Source organism: Tachyglossus aculeatus, chromosome 19, assembly GCF_015852505.1.
Source record: "Tachyglossus aculeatus isolate mTacAcu1 chromosome 19, mTacAcu1.pri, whole genome shotgun sequence".
NCBI lineage: Eukaryota > Metazoa > Chordata > Mammalia > Monotremata > Tachyglossidae > Tachyglossus > Tachyglossus aculeatus.
Genome location: NC_052084.1, coordinates 600174 through 623695, shown reverse-complemented (window position 1 = coordinate 623695; position 23522 = coordinate 600174). Strand labels below are relative to the sequence as shown.

The window sequence follows — 23522 nt, the reverse complement described above, 5'->3', positions numbered from 1 at the left end:
ACATATTTTTTACTCTATTTATTTATTTTATTTGAACACATCTATTCTATTTATTTTATTTTGTTAGTATGTTTGGTTTTGTTCTCTGTCTCCCCCTTTTACACTGTGAGCCCACTGTTGGGTAGGGACTGTCTCTATATGTTGCCAATTTGTACTTCCCAAGCGCTTAGTACAGTCCTCTGCACATAGTAAGCGCTCAATAAATACGATTGATGACGATGATGATGATGATATAGAGACAATCAGATACACTCTCCTAGGTTGGCCGGACTGTGGGCCGGAGCCTGCGGTGCCGACAGAATCACAAAGGGAGGGGTTCGCGGCTTCACGGGGCTCCCTTCCTCATAAAATAGTTTTATTAACGAGGATTTCTCATTCATAGATTAAGGAAGCCCAGCATCCTGGGGGAACAAGGGCAGAACCGGCTGTAGTTCTTGGAGGCGCTCGGTCTGTCAGACCCCCGCAGCGGGCCCCCCACCCCTCACCCTGTCCAGCCTGCATCGCCCGAGGCCCGGCCGCTCCGGCACAAGGGTCCGACCACCTCTTCTTGTCCCGCCTCGGCCTCTGTCCGGAGCCGGACCACCAGGGCCAGCAGCGTCTCCTTGACGGCCTGGACCTCCCTGCCCAGAATCGGTGCCCCCCGGTTAAGGAATCAATGTCAAGAGGTTGGCCGCCGCCCTCATCCCTCCTCACCCCCTTGCGCTCACCCAGTCTCCCCCACGAAGACTGCACTTCTCCCACCCCCGGCCAAAGCCTCCAGGAGGACTTCCCCCCATCATCATCATCATCATCAATATCAATCATCGTCATCGTCATCATCATCATCATCATCATCCCGCTTCCCTGTCCGTTCCTCTCCTTGGTCGTCTTGGTCTGTCCGTCTCGATCCGTGAGTCTGTACCAGTCTGTCTCTCTATGTCTGTCCCCGTGCATTCATTCATTCAATCGTATTTATTGAGCGCTTACCGTGTGCAGAGCACTGGACTGAGCGCTTGAATTCCATCAGTTCCATCCGCCTCTGTGTCCATCAGGCTGTCCAGGCAAGTTTTCTAATTAATTTGGTAAGTCGAGCGGCCTACTGGCTTGGAAGTCAGGGGACCTGGGTTCTAATCCTGGCTCCGCCACTTATCTGCTGCGTGACCTTGGGCAGGTCACTTCTAGACTGTGAGCCCACTGTTGGGTAGGGACCGTCTCTATATGTTGCCAACTTGGACTTCCCAAGCGCTTAGTACAGTGCTCTGCACACAGTAAGCGCTCAATAAATACGATTGATGATGATGATGACCATCTCTATGTTGCCAACTTGTACTTCCCAAGCGCTTAGTACAGTGCTCTGCACACAGCAAGCGCTCAATAAATACGATTGAGGATGATGATGACCGTCTCTATATGTTGCCAACTTGTACTTCCCAAGCGCTTAGTACAGTGCTCTGCACACAGGAAGCGCTCAATAAATACGATTGAGTGAATGAATGAACGTCACTTCTCTGTGCCTCAGTTGCCTCATCTGTTTTATGGGGATTAATACTGCGAGCCCCATGTGGGACATAGACTGGGTCGAACCTAAGTAGCATGTATCTACCCCAGTGCTTAGTGCCTGGCACATAGTAAGCGCATAACGAAAACCATTAAAAAAAAACCAAAAAGTTTTCCATTTTGCTGTTTCCCATCGCAGCTGTTTACCCTCCTGCTCTCTGCCCCTGCACACTGTATGCCTACTTCCCAGCTCCACAAGGTCTCAGCCAAGCTGGAGGACCCACCCCCATTCCCATTCCGTCTGCCCCCAGTCCAGAGGGTCACTTCTCCCCATTATCTTTCCCTCTTGGCCCTTGAATAGGGGGCCGGGTGGACAAATCCATAAGATCTCTACAGTCTACGGTCACGCGGGATAAACTCCTGGCCCACACCCACCCAATCCCAGCAGAAACTGAAACCACAGGGATCTTCCTTTTATCATTTTTTTAAAAGGTATTTAAGCGCTTAGAACAGTGCTCGGCCCATAGTAAAGCGCTTAACAAGCGCTCACCTCCTCCACGAGGCCTTCCCAGACTGAGCCCCCTCCTTCCCCTCTCCATCCCCGCCGCCTTACCTCCTTCCCTTCCCCTCAGCACCTGTATATATGTTTGTACGTATTTATTACTCTATTTTACTTGTACATATCTATTCTATTTTATTTTGTTAATATGTTTTGTTTTGTTTTCCGTCTCCCCCTTCTAGACTGTGAGCCCACTGCCGGGTAGGGACCGTCTCTAGATGTTGCCGACTTGTCCTTCCCAAGCGCTTCGTACAGTGCTCGGCACACAGGAAGCGCTCAATAAATACGATTGATTAACAAATACCATTTTTTTAAAAAGTGCTTACTATGTACTAACCACTGCGGTAGATACAAGCTAATCAGTTTGGACTCTTTGTCAGTGTCACACATGGGGCTCCCGGTCGAAACCCCCATTTTACCGATGAGTGAACTGAGGCACAGAGAAGGTAAGGGATTCTCTCCCAAGGGTTTAGCACAGGACTGGGAGCATAGGAGGTGCCCGATCCAGTGCTCTGCCCGCAGCCAAAACCCAGCTTGGTGCTGCCAAATGCAGAAGAGCCCAGGACGGTGCCCCACACCCAATATTTGCGGCCCTCGCCATTCCCGTCCCCCAAAGGTAAAGCCCCCAGCTGAAGGATATGGACGAGGCCGTGGTCGCCAGTGCCCATGGCCACGTGGAGCCCCTCTTCCAGGAGTCCCAGCTTCTCCCGGATGGCTCCACACCATCCTCCCAGCTCCTCGGCGCTCAGGGGGAGGTCCTGCCCGTCACCCCCAGATCACGGAGCAGCTCAGGGCTGACGGGCCGAGCCAGAGCCCGGGAAAGCACACCCAAGTTCCCCCTCCGAGATCCTCCCCCTGCCCACCGTGACGGGGGTCCCGTCCCGCAGTCGAGAAAGATGCTGCGGAACAAGAGTCAGACACCCCATCCGCGCAGCTCTCGCCTGCCCCTTCACACACATGCACGTATGGCTGCAGACACCACCCCACGGGACTTCCACCGCCCGATCTTACATTTCCCAGGGCCCTGAAGCATTTTCTCACACTAGCAGAAGCAGGACACTGAAATTCCGACTCCGAGCTAAGCTTCTGCAGCTAACACTGCCCCGTGGTGGTGTTGAAAAACTGGAGCGTTAAAAATAGCCCAAGAAAATCCCAGCTTTTCCAGATTTTCATATACCTTGAGGGCATCAGACTAAGCGGGAAGCACTCTTACCTCAGGCAAATTGCCACCTGCCCTCAGTGGAGCGGCCACGGTCACCTGCTCCTCCTCCTCTTCCTGTTGTTCTCTCCCAGTGTTGCCGGCGCAACCCTCAGCCAGCTGGAATTCCCGGATCAATAGCTGGCAGGCTTCCAGGTCGGCTTCCTGCACCCTCTGTAGCACCGGCCTTCCCGGGCTGAAACCAAGCCAACGGGATAGACACACAAACACCCACCACACACGCAACACAAGTGAGCAGAGGGTAATAGAGAGAACCCCATCCTGGGTCGGAGTCCCCAACTTCCCAGTGATGAAAACCACCGCATCTGTGTCATAAAGCAATCCCTAGAGCTTCCGTGGGGCCAAGAACATCCATCCTCGTCCCTTCCCAGATAGGATACGAGTCGTGCTTTTCCCAGCCCTTCCTTGCCCAAGGACGATGAAAGTCGCCCCCGGGAAACGGCTCCATTTCTGGAACTCCCAACCGGAGCATCAGGTGTCTTCCAGCCCGGCCCCAGATGGGTACCCAACACCTCCTCCCGCCCCCGGACCAAGACTGGATGCTTGTTGGAGCCCATTCCATCACGAAAGGAGAATTCCACAAGAATTCTAGGTGAGCTGGGGTCAGGAAGCATCAGGGGCAGGGCTCACCTCGAGGAGCTCTATTGTGGGGAAGAGGGGAGATGGATGGATGGCTTCTCGGCGGGAGGGCCTACTCATCTTTTCTATCCCTCCTGGGAAGGGAGGGTTTCCAGGAGGAATGGGAGAGTGGTGGCAGCGGCCAGAAGAGCGACTGGGGACTTGGATTTGGGCGGGATGGAAAAATTCACCCAGGCCTTAAGAGCGGGGTCCCTAGGGCAGGGAGCCGGGGGTCCCACCTGCATTCCCATTCTGCTGGGTGGCGTTGGGTGAGGCATTAAACCTCTCTGGGCTTCGGCCTTCTCATGTGGGAAATGGGGCTCATGGGGAGTGGGAGAAGAGGAGAGGAGGGCTCAGTCAGGGAAGGCTTCCTGGAGGAGATGGGCCTTCATTAAGGCTTTGCCGAACAGACGGTCCTAGAATTATCTGGTGTCTTTGATCGTGCTCAGGATGGAATCGGGCCGGGACGTCTCCTCCCTCTGTGCCTGCTTCGAGCCCCAAGGGGGGAACCCACATCGGAGAATCCAGGCTGGGGAGGTGGCTTATTCTTATTAATTAATTTTATTTATTTATTTTACTTGTACATATTCTATTTATTTTATTTTGTTGATATGTTTTGTTTTGTACTCTGTCTCCCCCTTCTAGACTGTGAGCCCACTGTTGGGTAGGGACTGTCTCTATGTGTTGCCAACTTGTACTTCCCAAGTGCTTAGTACGGCGCTCTGCACACAGTAAGCGCTCAATAAATACGATTGAATGAATGAATGAATGAATCCCTGCTCTCCCTCGCTCTTAGCTTGGGAGTCCCGGGTGGGCTAGGGATTGGGTCAATGTAGATGGTCCTATGTCTCTCCCGCACCCCTCACGTCCCCCCCAATCTCTCCAACTCTCCTCATCTCTCTGTCTCTCCCCTCCTCCCCCATCTCTCAGTCTCTCTGTTCCTCCAACCCTCCCCATCCCCTCTCTCCCTCCATGACAGTAATATGTCGAGGCCACAACAAATTTCCTTAATTTCACGATGGACAGAGTCCAGATTATACAACTGTTGAGTGTGATGGGGCCTCCAAATCGCTCTGGCCAACCAACCACTTGATTTGAGCAGGATGGTTTCTGGAAGAAAGGTGGTGGTGGGGGGTCCTCCCCCCTGCCTTCCCCATAGCAGGGGGTCTAGCAGACCCCTCGGGGAGGGAGGGGAAGGGTTTGGGTGGGTTTTCCCTCTCCCAGATTACCACCATCATGAGGCTCAGGGCGAGCGTCCCTTCTCTCTCCGGCAAGATGGGTGCCCTGCTTCCCATCTGCAGAGAGGAACTGCCGCCCGGTCACTCCGGATGAGACCAACCATGTCCGATGCAGCAAACTAACCCCGATTCGAGGAAAGCAGGCTGAATTTTGGACACAGAAGCCCGGCTTCCGTGTCTAATCGCTCCTACCACGGTGCCCGTGCTACCGAGTCGGCCCCAGGCTGCCTGGCCCAAAGCCCAGGAGGAGAGAGACCTCGGCCTCTGCCATCCCCGGGGCTCAGGCCGTCCACAGTGATGGGAAAGTCAGAGAGAGGACAGGGTTTGGGAGGGAAGACAAGGAGCGCAGTTCATTCATTCAATTCAATCGCAGCAGCCGCAGAGACTGAGGGAGCACTAGACTGTAAGCACCGCAAAGGAAGGGATCACGTCTACCTACTCCATTGTTTTCTCCCCAGCATTAAGTACAGCGCTCCGCACCCGGTACACGGCAATGATGGAGTGATCGATTGAAAGCGTTCAGGTGGGCTGCACATTCTTCTGACGACAATTCCCTCTGGGCAATGGGAGGGTCCCCCTGGCTCAGACAGGTCCCCCGTCCCCGAGCCCGGAGCCAGCAGCCCGCCTCACCTTACCTTTGTAGGTCATCCTCCGGTTTCTTGGTGTATTTCACAGCGTTGTCCTGTCCGCCGGTTTCTGGCACACAGAAAACAAGATGGATTCATCACCGGCGACTCAGAGAAGCGGTGCCATCTGAATCATGGGGCCAGAAGCCAGGAGTTGGAGGGGGCGGCCCTGCCTCTGTCTCAGGACCACCCTTCCATCATCAATCGTATTTATTGAGCGCTTACTGTGTGCAGAGCACTGTACTAAGCGCTTGGGGTGGTTGGAGAACAGGGTCGGGCCCCAAGGTGTTAGGACACCCATGCAGGGGACAGAGCTGGGTCTCAGGGGAGCCGAGGGACCCCCGGTTTGGGTTGTTTGGAGCAGGGGCCTGAGGGATGGCCCCTCTCCAGCAGCATCTGGCCACTCACACCCCGGTTCTTGTGGAGGGGCGTGAAGGCGTGTGTATCCGCCAAGCTAGCTCTCTTCCTCCCTTCAAGGCCCTACTGAGAGCTCACCTCCTCCAGGAGGCCTTCCCAGACTGAGCCCCTTCCTTCCTCTCCCCCTCGTCCCCCTCTCCATCCCCCCATCCTACCTCCTTCCCTTCCCCACAGCACCTGTATATATGTATATATGTTTGTACATATTTATTACTCTTTATTTTATTTGTACATATCAATTCTATTTATTTTATTTTGTTAGTATGTTTGTTTTGTTCTCTGTCTCCCCCTTTTAGACTGTGAGCCCACTGTTGGGTAGGGACTGTATATGTTGCCAATTTGTACTTCCCAAGCACTTAGTACAGTGCTCTGCACATAGTAAGCGCTCAATAAATACGATTGATGATGATGATGATCCAATAAGTACACACAACTCCTCTGTCCCATGACCTTGCTTGGACAGATGGGGTCTGGATGGGCCTGGCCCGCGGTGTGGTGAGGACTCGATCCTCCCGGTCAGCCGGGACAGAGGAAGCATCGTCCGCCGTCCATCTGTCCAGCTGCCCTCATCCACGCAGACAAGACCTCCCCATCCCTGATGGCACCGTCTTTGACCCCACAGGAGGATGGAGCGGGGTTGGACGTGCCGAAGCCCCGAGCCCCAGGTGAGGCCAACAGTGACCCCCCTCAACGGGACGGAAGAGGGCGGGGATCGGGATCTTGGGCAGGATCCCGGCGATGCCAGGCCGGGTCTGTTTCCATGGCAACCACCCACCCACCCACCCCCGGAGGCTAGAGTGTTAGCAGAACCGCATCTTTTCAGCTCGGCTCCGGTCACACCAGTGGCCTCCCTCTCTTCCTCCCACCCGCCCTCACGTGCCAACGGCCACAGCTATTTTTAAAGCCAGGTCAAATGAAATTTTAAAATAAGGTAATTGGGCGGGATCCTTCCTATCCAAACTTCATTCGCTTTGGTTTGGGAAACAGGCCACGGTCCCAGCTCTAATCAGGGTTATCGTCGTCTACCCTGAGTACCTAATGGCCACAGAGCGCTACTCTGTTGGACACCCAGCACGGCGCCCTGCTCACAGGGGGCATCGGCACAGCACAGCGCCCTGCCCACAGGAGGCATCCAGTACAGTACAGCCCACGGCAGGTGTGGGTGAGTGTACTCGTCTTAGTTTCTGCATTGAACCATTATGTCTGGGACTGGTGCAGAAGCTAGCCTTCTGAAGGGAGAGGCCTAGGCCCGGGCCGTCCTCCCCTGGACCAGAGAGGCCCCACGTCCTATACTAGCCCCTCCTGGATGCTGTCCATATTTCACGGCCAAATGGCCGGGATCACTTCTTCCCAGCTGATTTCCAGGACCTGCTCCCAGCTGCCAGCCACCCGCCGGGACCTCAGAAGAGGCCAGGGCGCTGGGTGGGTGGGCGGCTGCGGCAGCCAGCTGTTGCTGCTGCAGCTTTTGACTCACTCCCATCTGTGCTCCGGCCCCCGGCCCCCAGGCTCCACTCCCACCCTTCCGCTCTCTCCCAGTTGCCCCGCGCGGCCCTGTCGGAGCAGAATCCGAATCCCGGGACGGACGGACACGCAAACACGCACACGCACCCCACTCCACTACTCATTCAACCCCGGCAACTGCAGAGCAGAAGTGAAAAGGAGGACCCGGCCTTGTAGACGGGGAAGGTGAGCCGGCCCCCTCACCTGCCCTGGCCTCCGCCTGGTATCCTCGCAGGGCTGGGGGGGCTGCCTCGCCATCCCTCGCTGCCCGGCTGAGCTCCCGGTGGGCGTGGACCTGGACGGAGCAGACGGTAGCGGGTTCGCGGTCCAGCCGTCCACCCTAGCCAGGCCCTACCTGCTGTCCCCTGACTCTTACAAGCACACACGCACACCCCTCCCACCCGCCTGGGCTCAGCTGGCCTCTCCCCTCCAGCAGGGACCCTCTGGCAGCAAACGAAGTGTGCGCGCACAACACACACATACACAGAATAGACGCCAAGGGCGATGATGAATTCCGCACTTCCTGCAGGACCATCTGCTTCCTTTAAGAAAGGAAGCTCACCCTTGGCCGTCTCCACAGACCTGGAACGAGACTCAGTCCCCGTACTTACTTTGATGGCCGTCCCTCTGGCGGGCCGGTGGATGGTCTGGTCTCTTTCGCCGGGGCTGGAGCGGTGGACACAACCATTTAAATTGGCCTTACCCTGGATACAGTAAGTGGGGCAGACCCCCCACGCTCTCTCTCTCCCGCCCCCCATCTCCATCCCCATCCCAACTCCCTGCCTGTCATCAATCGTATTTATTGAGCGCTTACTATGTGCAGAGCCTGTAGGATGTGGAGGAACGGGGGCTCCGTCAGACTCGATTCTCTCCGGTCCACCCCACGGCGCTCATCACAGGCTCTAAGCCAATTTCATAGCCCCATATTTCCCGCCAGGACTGGGAGTCACGAGGCCCGGGTTCTAGTCCTGACCCTACCCCAGGCCCGCTGTGTGACCTCGGGCAAGTCACTCGATGTCTCTGAGCCCGTTTCTTCCACTGCAGATTGGGAGCGATTGTCCCTGCTTCCCAGGGGTGTTACGAGGACACGGGGAGAGAACTGATGTGAAGAGATCAGACTTATAGACTGTGAGCCCACTGTTGGGTAGGGACTGTCTCTATATGTTGCCAATTTGTACTTCCCAAGCGCTTAGTACAGTGCTCTGCACATAGTAAGCGCTCAATAAATACGATTGATGATGATGATGATGAAAAGATAGAGCTGCTGATCAGATCCAGCGCCTGCCTTTCCACAGAGCAATCGGCTGCTTGGCTTCCCCCGTGGCAGGGAACCTGTTTCTTGTTTAGATGCTTCAGGAGGCTCCGGGTTTTCCCCAATCAATCAATCAATCGTATTTATTGAGCGCTTACTGTGTGCAGAGCACTGTACTAAGCGCTTGGGAACAGCCAGTCCCCACTGCTTCCGGCTCCTTGCTCCCCACTCAGTCCTCAACTGTTGAGCGGAGCTTTGCGTCATCCCAACCCATCCCAGAGAAGCAGCGTGGCTCAGCGGAAAGAGCCCGGGCTTGGGAGCCAGAGGTCATGGGTTCTAATCCCGCTCCACCAATTGTCAGCTGTGTGACTTTGGGCAAGTCACTGAACTTCTCTGGGCCTCAGCGACCTCATCTGTAAAATGGGGATGAAGACTGTGAGCCCCATGTGGGACAACCTCATCACCTTGTATCCGCCCCAGTGCTTAGAACGGTGCTTTGCACATAGTAAGCACTTAATAAATGCCATCATTATTATTATTATTATTCTCTGGGCCTCAGTGGCCTCATCTGGAAAATGGGGATTAAGACTGTGAGCCCCCCGTGAGACAACCTGATCACCTTGTATCCACCCCAGCTCTTAGAACAGTGCTTCGCACACAGTAAGCGCTTAACAAATGCCATCATTATCGTTATTATCTCTGTCGATCAGGACAGGATGGGGTCCCCTGGGGGAAAATCTTCCCAGCCTGCTGACTCCTGAAGGCGCACTCCATGAACAGCGCTTAGAACAGTGCTTTGCACAGAGTAAGCGCTTAACAAATGCCGTCATTATTATTATTAATATTATCTCACCCTCTCCTGCCTCGTCCCACCCCCTTCTTATCAGGGCTACCTCAGGGACATCTGAAATGCCGCCAGTCAGGTGCCCCCCACGCGCCCTCAAAACCCTCGGGATAATTCCGGGTTGGCAGATGCTGGAGTGACAGCACTTTGCTTCTCCAGACTGGGTTGGCACACTGTAGGGCACCCAATATAGCACCCTGTGCCCAGCGGGTAATTGGCACACGAGTGCCCCTTTTTAGACTGTGAGCCCACTGTTGGGTAGGGACCGTCTCTATATGTTGCCAACTTGTACTTCCCAAGTGCTTAGTACAGTGCTCTGCACACAGTAAGCGCTCAATAAATATGATTAATGATGATGATGATGATGATGATGAGTGACGGACTGACCCGGTCCGGCGGGGCAGCGAGGACTGGCCGTACCCCTTGATGATTCCCGGGGGCTCCGGCCGAGTGGAGCCACCCGAGTCGGGACCGGCATCTCCCCCGCGGCCGAGGTCGGCGATGGCTCGCTTCAGTCGCCGCTCTTGGGCTTCCAGCACGTGCAGCCTGGCCTGGAGACCAACCATCTCCCGCTGGGAGGGAGGGAAGGCGGGGAGGAGACACAGCGGCCAGGTTACGAGCCCCAAGCCCCCCACCGCGGCAGTCCCGAGCCGGTCCCGCTGTTCCGCTCCCGGCGCTCGATGCCGTCCGGCCCGCTGGTTACCTGCACCCGCTGCCTTTGGTGGAGGAGCCGGGAGAGGCGAGAGGGCGAGGCCGGGGATCCGAGGCCGGAGCCCGTGCCGGGCAGAGGCCGGAGCCCGCCGCCGTCCACCCTGGAGGGGCACAGGTCCAAGGGTGGGGCAGAAGGAGGAGGCCGGGGGGCGAGGGGGAAGCAGCTGGAGGGGGGCCGGGGGGAGGAATCGCGAGGCCAACCCATCTCCGGGCTTTTTCCCTGTGACAGAGGAGGCCCAGGAAGGGCGGATCTGATTGCTTCTTCCTCCTTACAAAGCCGGCGGGTCCCCAGCAGGACCCCCCGCCCCAGGAAGGACCCCTGTCCGACCGGGGAGGACAGCACGATAGATAGGGGATAGAGCCTGGGCGTCAGATCACAGCTCTGCTACACTTCCGCTTAATCAATCAATCAATCAATCAATCGTATTTATTGAGCGCTTACTATGTGCAGAGCACTGGACTAAGCGCTTGGGAAGTACAAATTGGCAACACATAGAGACAGTCCCTACCCAACAGTGGGCTCACAGTCTAAAAGGGGGAGACGGAGAACAGAACCAAACATACCAAAAGAGCCTGCAAAAGAGACTGCAAAAGAGACTGCAAAAGAGCTTAAGTCACTTCACTGGGCCTCACTTCCCCTATCTGTAAAATGGGGCTTAAAACAGGGAGCCCCCATGTGGGACAGAGACTTTGTCCAAGCCTGATTGACTTGTATCTACCTCAGCACTTAGCGCTTGCCACATAATAATAATGGCATTTGTTAAGCGCTTACTATGTGCAAAGCACTGTTCTAAGCGCTGGGGAGATGACAAGGTGATCAGGTTGTCCCACGGAGGGGCTCACGGTCTTAATCCCCATTTTCCAGATGAGGAAACGGAGGCCCAGAGAAGTGGAGTGACTTGCCCCAAGTCACACGGCTGACTTGGGGCAAGTAAGTGCTTAACAAGTGCCGTAATAATTATGATGATTAGAGAAGCAGCGTGGCTCAGTGGGAAGAGCCCGGGCTTTGGAGTCCAAGGTCATGGGTTCGAATCCCGGCTCCGCCAATTGTCAGCTGGGTGACTTCGGGCAAGTCACTTCACTTCTCTGAGCCTCAGCTCCCTCATCTGGAAAACGGGGATTAAGACTGGGAGCCCCCAGTGGGACAACTTGATCACCTTGTATCCACCCCCTCCGGCGCTTAGAACAGTGCTCTGCATTCATTCATTCATTCCATCGTATTTATTGAGTGCTTACTGTGTGCAGAGCACTGCACATAGGAAGCTCTTAACAAATGCCATCATTATTATTAAAGAGCCTGGCTTTTGGAGTCAGAGGTCATGGGTTCAAATCCCAGCTCCACCAATTGTCAGCTGGGTGACTTTGGGCAAGTCACTTCACTTCTCTGGGCCTCAGTTACCTCATCTGGAAAACGGGGATGAAGACTGTGAGCCCCACGTGGGACAACCTGATCACCTTGTATCCCTCCAGTGCTTAGAACAGTGCTCTGCACATAGTAAGCGCTTAACAAATGCCATCATTATTATTAAAGAGCCTGAGGCTTTGGAGTCAGAGGTCATGGGTTCAAATCCCGGCTCCGCCAACTGTCAGCTGGGTGACTTCGGACAAGTCACTTCACTTCTCTGGACCTCAGTAACCTCATCTGGAAAACGGGGATGAAGACTGTGAGCCCCACGTGGGACAACCTGATCACCTTGTATCCCTCCAGTGCTTAGAACAGTGCTTTGCACAGAGTAAGCGCTTAACAAATGCCATCATCATCATCATTATGATTATTACTGAGGGAAACGTGCCTCCAGAGGCCCCTGGGGCAGGGGTCTCCATGGCACCGAGGCATCAGCCTGCTGCACTTACAGGTGAGCGTCCCCGGACACCGCGGCCCGCAGCCGGCCTCCGACCTGCTCCGAGATGACTCCGGCTCCCGGCTGGAGCGGCGGGGCCTCTGCCTCTTCCTCCTCTGCCTCCCGTTGCCGTGTCTCTGCGGTCCGGCCGCGTGCCCAAGGCACAGTCAGAGGTGGAGAGATGGGTAGAAAGACACAGAGACAGGATGAGATGGAGGGGAGCGGACAGCGGAAAAGCATAGAGACAGTGGAAGGGAGGTATGTGTCTGATTAATTAATTAATGATGGCATTTATTCAGCGCTTACTACGTGCAAAGCACCATTCTAAGCGCTGGGGAGGCTACAGAGTGATCAGGTTGTCCCACGGAGGGCTCGCAGTCAACCCCCATTTTACAGATGAGGTAACTGAGGCCCAGAGAAGTGAAGTGACTTGCCCAAAGTCACACGGCTGACAAGTGGCGGAGCCGGGATTTGAACCCATGACCTCTGACTCCAAAGCCCGGGCTCTTTCCGCTGAGCCACGGTGGCCCAGTGGTACTAATCCCAGCTCCGCCACTTGTCTGCTGGATCACCTTGAGCAAGTCACTTCACTTCTCTGGGCCTCAGTGACCTCATCTGTGAAATGGGGATGAAGACTGTGGACCCCATGTAGGACAGGGACTGTATAATAATAATAATAATAATAGCATTTGTTAAGCACTTACTATGTGCAAAGCACTGTTCTAAGCACTGGGCTGGCTATCCAACTTAATCCAACTTAATTTGCTTGTATCCACCCCAGTGCTTAGATCAGTGCCTGGCACATATCAATCAATCAGTCAATCAATCATATTTATTTTAACAAATGCCATAATTACTATTATTATTTATTAAGTGCCCACTGTGTGCAGAGCACTGTACTAAGCGCTTGGGAAGTCCAAGTTGGCAACATCTAGAGACAGTCCCTACCCAACAGTGGGCTCGCAGTCTAAAAGGGGGAGACGGAGAACAAAACCAAACATACTAACAAAATAAAATAAATAGAATAGATATGTACAAGTAAAATAAATAAATAAATAGAGTAATAAATATGTACAAACATATATCCATATATACAGGTGCTGTGGGGAAGGGAAGGAGGTAAGATGGGGGGATGGAGAGGGGGACAAGGGGGGGAGAGGAAGGAAGGGGCTCAGTCTGTAATAATAATAATAATAATAATTACTATTATTATTTATTAAGTGCCCACTTTGTGCAGAGCACTGTACTGTATTCAGCACTTTGGTTGTAGACTATAAGCTCTTTGCGGGAAGGGATCTTGTCTATCAACTCTGTTGTCTTATACTTTCCCAAGCATTTGGTACCATTGATTACGGGCAGTCCAACTGATAGACACAATCCCTGCCCTCCAGGAGCTGGCAATCTGTAATCCACAGAGCACAGGGTTTGGCCCAGCATAGATAATAATAATAATGATGGCATTTATTAAGCGCTTACTATGTGCAAAGCACTGTTCTAAGCGCTGGGGAGGCTACAGGTTGTTGCACGGCGGGGGGCTCACAGTCTTCATCCCCGTTTTACAGATGAGATCACTGAGGCCCAGAGAAGTGACCTACCCAAAGTCATCATCATCATCATCATCAATCGTATTTATTGAGCGCTTACTATGTGCAGAGCACTGTACTAAGCGCTTGGGAAGTACAAATTGGCAACATATAGAGACAGTCCCTACCCAACAGTGGGCTCACGGTCTAAAAGGGGGAGACGGAGAACAAAACCAAACATACTAACAAAATAAAATAAATAGAATAGATATGTACAAGTAAAATAAATAGAGTAATAAATATGTACAAACATATATACAGGTGCTGTGGGGAAGGGAAGGAGGTAAGATGGGGGGGATGGAGAGGGGGACGAGGGGGAGAGGAAGAAAGGGGCTCAGTCTGGGAAGGCCTCCTGGAGGAGGTGAGCTCTCAAAGTCACACAGCTGACAATTGGCAGAGCCGGGATTTGAACCCGCGACCTCTGACTCCGAAGCCCGGGCTCTTTCCACTGAGCCACGCTGCTTCTCTTGAGTGCCATCTGCTTACCTTGGCGTCTTTCCAAGCATCCTGCCCGCCCCCGGGGAGCGCTGCGGAAGTAACGCCCACCCGGCCACAGGTTTCCTGAGGCACCTGCTTCAACGACTCGAGCCTCTCCCTGGCCCGTGGCTAGTGTCAAAAGCAACATGCTTCCCGTCCCAAGCGAGCTGGCACACTGGGCACGGGTCAGTGGAAATAGCGTCCGTGCCGTCACGTGGCCGCCCGCCCGAACTCTGTCATCCCCCTTTTAGACTGTGAGCCCACTGTTGGGTAGGGATCGTCTCTATATGTTGCCAACTTGGACTTCCCAAGCGCTTAGTACGGTGCTCTGCACACAGTAAGCGCTCAATAAATACGATTGATTGATTGATTGATTGCCAGCACTGACAGCCGCTTTGTTGGGCTCCGGAAGGCCGCAACAGGAAGCCCCTTTGTTTCCAGAACAGAGGGTTTCCTGGCCCCCGCCACCCTCCCCGGTTCTGCTGGCGGCCACTATGGCCATAATAATAATAATTTTGGTATTTGTTAAGCGCTTACTTTGTGCAAAGCACTGTTCGAAGCGCTGGGGAGGATACAAGGTGATCAGGTTGTCCCGTGTGGGGCTCACAATCTTAATCCTCATTTTACAGATGAGGTAACTGAGGCCCAGAGAAGTGAAGTGACCGGCCCGAAGTCACCCGGCTGACAATTGGTGGAGCCTGGATTTGAACCCATGACTTCTGACTCTCAAACCCGGGCTGTTTCCACTGAGCCACGCTGCTTCTCTGAGCAGGATGAGCTGAGACCCACTGGTGGGGGGAAGGGGCACGGGCCGGCCGTTCTCCTGAGAGGACAGGGATTCAAAACGGGTGGGCCTCGGGTTCCACCCTGTTCCTTCCACGTTACTGTAGTCATTCAGCTGGACCCGGGACCCCCAGCCCCATTTCCCCCACAGCTGAATGAGGGGGTCCCAGCTCCGTCACCCCCACCAGAGCTGGCTTCTGCAACCCTCTGCAGAAAACACACGGGAGGAGAATCTGAGCCTCGCAATTCAGGCGGCGAACAAAGCCGCCGGGAGGAAGTGAGTCAGGCTAGGGAAGTCGGAAGGCAGAGTAGGGGGGAAAATCGGGGGAAAGGAGGAGGCTGAGCCGGGGCAGGGGGACAATGGGCCCTGCCAGAGGTCAGGGAGCGCGAGGAGAGGGGTGGGCTTTACCTGAGGCGAAGCCATCGTCCTCCACGGCGCTGCTGTCCTCCAGTCGCCCCCGCAGCCAACCCCACAGGGCCCCCAGGAGCGTCCCCACCTGTGACAGGCCGAGGGAGGGACGGTCTGTCTCAGCACCCAAGGAGGGCAGCCCGGCCGGGCCGTCCACGGGAGCCCCCATTCCCACAGCACTCCGAGGGAGGGACAGCCAGTGTCAGGCCGGGCTCCCACGGGCCGAACTGGGAGAGCGGCGGGAATGGAGTTGGGGGAATCCCCAAGGGGCATTGTGCTCACCCACAGGGCAGCACGCTTGCTGTGCTGGCAGGTCGGCGGGGCCTGCGGCTCGTCCTTCTGTATCAGCGGGTCCCGGACTTCGGCGGCCATCTCGCTTCTCCCCCAGCCCGGGGTCTCTGGGGGCCTGGCGGGCCCTGACGCTGAGGAGTCCAGACGGAGGGACCCCGGGGGCTGGTGGACCCCCCAGACTGCAGTCTGAGGGGAGGTGGGCCGGGGCAAGGCCGCGCCACCCGGCACCGCGGGTGCACCAGACGTGTCCTCGCCCCGCTGAGGCCCACGGGCAGGCCCCGGGAGTCCCGGACAGGCCTGCTCCAAGCTCGGCCCACGGGCCCTGGGGGGCACACAGCCCTCCACCTTCCCGCGCTCCTCTGCGGCCAGAAGTGCCAGGCGGATGAAGCTGAAGTTGGAGTCCAAGGCCCCCAGCATGGCAGGTGGGGGCTCAGGGGCATCCCGGGGGCCGGGAGAGGGGGTCTCCATGGGCCACACGGCTCCAGGGCCGCTGGTCCCCGGCCGGGCTTCCGGGCCCAGTTGCAGTGCCCAGCGGGTGCCCCCCGGGCTAGGGGGTGGGGGGCCATGGGGGCGGTTGGCCTCGGGTAAGGTCCAGCACCCGGATCCTGGGGCCCAAGGGCAGGGCCCAGTCTGGGGCACCGACTCTGGCCGCAAAGGGCGGCCAAGCTCGGGGGTCCGGGAGGAAGGGGGGGTCCAGGAGGAGGGAAGCCGGCTCTCCGACGGGGGCTGGAACTCCGCTCTCATGTAGCCAGGTCTCCTGGTCAGCTTCTTCCTCCGCCGGGCAGGGGAGGCCGCCAAGGCCCAGCCCTGGACATCTGGGGAGACACAGAGGGAAAGAAGCCCCCGGTGGGCACCCACTACAGCACCCTGCACACAGTGGGCATCCAGCACGCTGTTCTGCAAACAACAGGTGCTCAGTCCCTAACGATACCGATGACGCTCTGGGCTTCTTTACCGAACTCCCTATCAAATACCGCTGATCGACAGATCGGTTCTTTCCGCAAGTCTGATGCTTCAGTGTTTCCTCAATCAGTTGACCAATCGTAGCACTTATTGAGCGCATCCGTAGCTGCCTGCAGGGTACGGAGCGCTGAACTGAGAGCCTGAGAGAGGGCCACAGCAGCCAAATGCCCAAACCTTGCCCTCAGGAGACCTGCAGTCCAGCAGGTGTGGAGAAATGATTTGGCAACAGCGTGGCGGAGAGGGGGCAGTGGTTGCAAAGAGACCAAGAACACTGAATGAGGGTTGGACGAAGTAATCAGAGCACTGCGTGGACAGGATTTTGTGTGTACGTGTTTGTGTGTGCCTGCGTGCTGCATTGCAGAGCGTGGCTGCAATGCGTGGTACAGGCAGGTAGTTGTTTGTGGTGGACAGAGCAGTAGTGCGGGGATTTGTATCGGTCATGGAAGGATCTCTGGCCCAGCTCCCCTAACACCCTCATTCCCTGATCCCGGGAATTCCCACAGGGTCAAATTTCCTGTTCCGTGGCAGGAGGAGCGGTCCTGGATTCTCTCCTAGCTGCGGGCAGCAGCCTGGCATATCAAGAGGGATCTTCCAGCAGAACAAATGGCCCATTGAGTCTGAGCAGGACAAGGCGGCATTCTCCTGGGGATGACCCCCTGACCCCCCCAACAGAGAGGGAAAGGACTCTCCCGGGGAGGGGAGGAAGGGAAGCGGCCCAGAACTCCGGGAATCCATTCATCGGTGGAGAGGGGGAGGCGGTAAAGGGGAGAGGGTGGTCGGGGGGTGGGGGTGGGGGACAAGCGGAGGGGGTAGTCGGGAGGAAGGATAGTCAGACGGAGAAGAGGTGGTCAGGGGAAGGGAAGTCGTCAGGGGAGGGGTGTTGGTCAGAGACAGGGGTGGACAGGGGAGGGACGATGGTCAAGAGGAGGAGAGGTGGCCGGGGAGGGGAGTCATCAGGGGAGGTGGGTGCTGGTCAGGAGAGGGAGAAGGTCAGGGGGAGACCAGGTGGCCAGGGGGAGGGGAGGAGAGGACGGCCACCTGTCTACACGTTTGGTTTTGTTGTCTGTCTCCCCCTTCTAGACTGTGAGCCCGTTGGTGGGTAGGGACCGTCTCAACATGTTGCCAACTTGGATTTCCCAAGCGCTTAGTACAGTGCTCTGCACACAGGAAGCGCTCAATAAATACGATTGAATGAATGAATGATGTCAGAAGGAGAGGGGGTGGTCAGGGGGAGAGGAGATGGTCGGGGGAGAGGGGATGGTCAGAGGGGAGGATGTCAGGGGGAGGGGGATGGTCAGGGGGAGGGGAGGATGTCAGGAGAGGGGATGGTCGGGGGGAGGAGATGGTCGGGGGAGAGGGGGTGGTCAGGGGGAGAGGGGATGGTCAGGGGGAGAGGGGGTGGTCGGGGGGAGAGAGGATGGTTGGGGGAGAGGGGATGGTCGGGGGGAGAGGGGATGGTCGGGGGGAGAGGGGATGGTCGGGGGGAGAGGGGATGGTCGGGGGGGAGAGGGGATGGTCAGGGGAGAGAGGGGATGGTCGGGGGGAGAGGGGATGGTCAGGAGGAGAGGGGATGGTCAGGGGGAGAGGGGATGGTCAGGGGGAAAGGGGATGGTCGGGGGGAGAGAGGATGGTCAGGGGGGAGAGAGGATGGTCAGGGGGGAGAGAGGATGGTTGGGGGAGAGGGGATGGTTGGGGGAGAGAGGATGGTCAGAAGGAGAGGAGATGGTCGGGGGGGAGAGGGGATGGGGGAGAGGGGATGGTCGGGAGAAAGGGGATGGTCGGGGGGAGAGGGGATGGTCGGGGGGGAGAGGGGACAGTCAGGGGGGGAGAGGGGACGGTCAGGGGTGAGAGGGGATGGTCAGGGGGAGAGGGGATGGTCAGGGAGAGAGAGGATGGTCAGGGGAGAGAGGGGATGGTCAGGGGGGAGAGAGGGGATGGTCGGGGGGAGAGGGGATGGTCGGGGGGAGAGGGGATGGTCAGGGGGAGAGGGGATGGTCGGGGGGGAGAGGGGATGGTCAGGGGGGAGAGAGGATGGTCAGAAGGAGAGGAGATGGTCGGGGGGAGAGGGGATGGGGGAGAGGGGATGGTCGGGAGAAAGGGGATGGTCGGGGGGAGAGGGGATGGTCGGGGGGGAGAGGGGACAGTCAGGGGGGAGAGGGGACGGTCAGGGGTGAGAGGGGATGGTCAGGGGGAGAGGGGATGGTCAGGGAGAGAGAGGATGGTCAGGGGGGAGAGGGGATGGTCGGGGGGAGAGGGGATGGTCGGGGGGAGAGGGGATGGTCGGGGGGGGAGAGGGGATGGTCAGGGGGAGAGGGGATGGTCGGGGGGAGAGGGGATGGTCAGGGGGGAGAGAGGATGGTCGGGGGGAGAGGGGATGGTCGGGGGAGAGAGAGGATGGTCGGGTGGGAGAGGAGGGCGCTACGGAGCGGCTCCGGGCCGGACGGCGCCCAACCGAGCGGATTGCCAGGGTTGGGGCGCCCTCTGCGGGACACAGCACGCAGCCGCACGGCCGGGGCCCAAACCCACAGGGCGCACACATGGGTGGCTGGTGGGCACGCCACAGGGCATGGGCAGGGCAGGGGAGATGATGCAGGGCAGAGGTGATGATGCAGGGCAGAGGGGGGCACGGCCGGGCCGGGCAGGGAGCCGCCCTCGCTGCCGGGAAGCGAGTCCGAGCCGCGGCGCAGCCCGGCCGCCTCCCCCCCGGGCCCAGCCGCTCCGGGCTCCAGGCTGGAGTCCCCAGTCACTTCTCAGCACCAACCGGCGGCCCGGACACCAGCGAGGACCCAGCGGTCCCTCTGTCCGATTTAGCCAGCGCTGCGCTAAGCGCTCGGGACAGTACGATACAACACTTAGAGGAGGCACGTTCCCCGCCCACAGCGAGCTTGCAGTCTAGAGGGGCAACGGTCAGGGATGGAGAGGACGGACTCAGGGGAGGGGGATGTCCAGGCTGGAGCACTGAGGGCACAGTCAGGGGTGTTGGGTGGTCAGTGCCGGCTCATTGAGAAGCAGCGTGGCTCAGTGGAAAGAGCCCGGGCTTGGGAGTCGGGGGTCATGGGTTCGAATCCCGACTCCGCCACTCGTCAGCTGGGTGACTCTGGGCAAGTCACTTCACTTCTCTGGGCCTCAGCTCCCTCATCTGGAAAATGGGGGGTGAAGACTGGGAGCCCCACGTGGTGTATCCCCACCGGCGCTTAGAACAGTGCTTGGCACAGAGTAAGCACTTAACAAACACCATCCTTATTATGACTATTATTGGGGGAGAGTCAAAGATGGAGAGGGGAGAGTCAGGGGTGTCGGATGGTCAGCGCTGGCTCACTGGGGGAGAGTCAAAGATGAAGAGGGGAGAGTCAGGGGTGTTGGATGGTCCATTCATTCTTTCAATCGTATTTATTGAGCGCTTATTGTGTGCAGAGCACTGGACTATGCGCTTGGGAAGTACATGTTGGGTCATGGGGGAGAGGCCTGGATGGAGAGGGGGCTGGATCAGGCCAGGGGGGAAGGCCGGGAGAGGGGAAGGGGGATCGTCTCCCTGTCAGTCCCCGGGTGGTGAGCGCTCCCCCAGAAGGGGCCCGGGGGTCCGGGGCCCTTGTCCTGCCTCGAACCCTGCTCCCGGGGCCGGAGAGGACCGGGTGGACTGACCCGGCCAGCTGGACGCGCGGATTTACAAGTGCCCCGCCCCCGGCCCCGTGCCTCAGTTTCCCCCGCGGCCCGAGCCCGGACCCCGCTAGGCGCGCCCCTCTTCCGCCCATCGCTGCCTCCCTTACCTGGTGTGAGCTCGCTGCTGCGACCCCCGCCCACCATCGCCCCCGTCGCTGACTCCGGCCCGGGGGGCAGGGGGAGGGGGCTGGCCCGGCCTGCTCCTCCTCCTCCTCCTCCTCTCCTCCTCCTCTCCTCCTGCTCTCCTCCTCCTCCTCTCCTCCTCCTCCTCCTCCTCCTCTCCTCCTCCTCTCCTCCTGCTCTCCTCCTCCTCCTCTGCTCCTCCTCCTCCTCCTCTCCTCCTGCTCTCCTCCTCCTCTCCTCCTCCTCTCCTCCTGCTCTCCTCCTCCTCCTCTCCTCCTCCTCCTCCTCCTCCTCTCCTCCTCCTCTCCTCCTGCTCTCCTCCTCCTCCTCTGCTCCTCCTCCTCCTCCTCTCCTCCTGCTCTCCTCCTCCTCCTCTGCTCCTCCTCCTCTGCTCCTCCTCCTCCTCCTCTCCTCCTCCTCTCCTCCTCCTCCTGCTCTCCCCCTCCTCTCCTCCTCCTCCTCTCCTCCTCCTCCTCTCCTCCTCCTCCTGCTCTCCCCCTCCTCTCCTCCTCCTCCTGCTCTCCTCCTCCTCCTCTCCTCCTCCTGCTCTCCACCTCCTCTCCTCCTCCTCCTCCTCTCCTCCTCCTCCTCCTCTCCTCCTCCTCCTGCTCTCCTTCTCCTCCTCTCCTCCTCCTCTCCTCCTCCTCTCCCTCTCCTCCTCCTCCTGCTCTCCTTCTCCTCCTCTCCTCCTCCTCTCCTCCTCCTCCTCTCTTCCTCCTCTCCTCCTCCTGCTCTCCTCCTCTCCTCCTCCTGCTCTCCTCCTCCTCCTCCTCTCCTGCTCTCCTCCTCCTCCTCCTCTCCTGCTCTCCTTCTCCTCCTCCTCCTCCTCTCCTCCTCCTCCTCTCCTCCTCCTGCTCTCCTTCTCCTCCTCCTCCTCCTCTCCTCCTCCTCCTCTCCTCCTCTGCTGCTCTCCTTCTCCTCCTCTCCTCCTCCTCCTCCTCTCCTCCTCCTCCTGCTCTCCTCCTCCTCCTCTCCTCCTCCTCCTCCTGCTCTCCTCCTCCTCTCCTCCTCCTCTCCTCCTCTTCTCCTCTCCTCCTCCTCCTCCTCCTCTTCTCCTCCTCCTCCTCCTCCTCCTCCTCCTCCTATTCCTGCTCCTGCTCCGCCCCCTCCCCCCCGCGCCCCTCTTTGCGGGGGAGGGGAGCCTGGACTTCCTTCTTTCGCCCTCCGCGGCGGCCCCAGATTTCCGTGCAGATTTTTCCCCTCCCCTTCCTCTCCCTCCCCCCTCTCTCTCCTAATAATAGTGATGATGGTATTTGTAAAGCGCTTACTAGGAGCCAAGCACTGTTCTAAGCGCTGGGGGAGGTACGAGGTAACCAGGGTGTCCCAGGTGGGGCTCACGGTCTTCATCCCCATTTTGCAGACGAGGGAACTGAGGCAGAGAGAAGTGAAATGACTTGCCCAAAGTCACACAGCAGACAAGTGGCCGAGTCAGAATTAGAACCCACGTCCTCTGACTCCCAAGCCCAGGCTCTAGCCACTAGGCCAGGCTACTTTCTTTCTCTCCCTTTCTCTACTTTCTTTTAGACTGTGAGCCCACTGTTGGGTAGGGACTATCTCTATATGTTGCCAACTTGGACTTCCCAAGCGCTTAGTACAGTGCTCTGCACACAGTAAGCGCTCAATAAATACGATTGATTGATTGATCTCCTTCTCTCTGTCTCTCTCTGTCTCTGTCTCTCTCCCTCTCGCTGCCCCCATTGTGGGCCCACTATGGGGAAGGAGAGAGAGAGAGACCGGGGCTGGGGGTGCGGGGGGAAGCGGGCTTAATTCATTCATTCAATAGTATTTATTGAGCGCTTACTGTGTGCAGAGCACTGTACTAAGCGCTTGGGAAGGACAAGTTGGCAACATACAGAGACGGTCCCTACCCAACAGCGGGCTCACAGTCTAGAAGATTCTTAATGAAAATGATGAAGGTATTTGTTAGCACTTACTGTGTTACCAGGCACTGTACTAAGCGCTGGGGCAGACCCAAGCTAATCGGGTTGGACATAATCCCTGTCCCACCTGGGGCTAACATTCTCCATCCCCATTTTACAGATGAGGAGATTGAGGCCCAGGGAAGCGAAGTGGCTTGCCCAAGGCCACACAGCAGACGAGGGGAGGAGCAGGATTAGAACCCATGACCTCTGATTCGCAAGTCCGGGCTCTTGCCACTGAGCCACGCCGGTTCACTGAGGACGGGAGAGGCCTTCGCTTCCACAAAAACCAAAAGGAGCCGCTGATTGGGAGAGAAGAGGGAGCCCACTCGCCCGCCTCAGACTCAGAAAATCACATCTGCCCCCAGGGAAGACCTTGGGTAAGTCACTTTTAACTCTCTGGGCCTCAGTTTCCCCATCTGGAAAATGGGGATTGAAACCGTGAGCCCCACGTGGGACAGGGACTGTGTCCAACCCGATCTGCTTGGATTCCCAGCGCTTAGAACAGTGCTTTACACATAGTAAGCGCTTAACAAATACCGTTCCTTCCTTCCCTTCCTCACAGCACCTGTATATATATACATATGTTTGTACATATTTATTACTCTATTTTTTTATTTATTCATTTTATTCGTACCTATCTATTCTCTTTATTTTATTTTGTTAGTATGTTTGGTTTTGTTCTCTTGTCTCCCCCTTTTAGACTGTGAGCCCACTGTTGGGTAGGGACTGTCTTTATATGTTGCCAATTTGTACTTCCCAAGCGCTTGGTACAGTGCTCTGCACACAGTAAGCGCTCAATAAATACGATTGATGATGATGATGATTATTATTATTATTCACCCCAGCGCTTAGTACAGTGTCTGGCACATAGTTAAGTGCGCTTAACAAATTCCATCATTTATTTGTGTGTGTGTGTGTGTGTGTGTGTGTGTGTGTGTGTGCGCGTGTGTTAGGTGGAGGGGTGGGGGGTCCCCACATGGGACAACCTCATTAATTTGTATCCCCCCCCC

General features: G+C 57.1%; 1 protein-coding gene across 1 annotated transcript; it reads right to left on the bottom strand.

Moving 5' to 3' along the window:
• Positions 1–228: 228 nt before the first annotated feature.
• DISC1 (DISC1 scaffold protein) lies at positions 229–20650 on the bottom strand. The gene is given in 14 exon segments (XM_038760737.1): positions 229–633; positions 2676–2793; positions 3249–3429; positions 5746–5806; positions 7858–7948; positions 8265–8319; positions 10170–10197; positions 10200–10237; positions 10239–10321; positions 10453–10561; positions 12315–12438; positions 15554–15641; positions 15836–16659; positions 20575–20650. Coding segments are annotated over 14 exon segments (1989 nt in total). The 5' UTR covers positions 20612–20650; the 3' UTR covers positions 229–481.
• Between the last annotated feature and the right edge of the window lie 2872 nt (positions 20651–23522).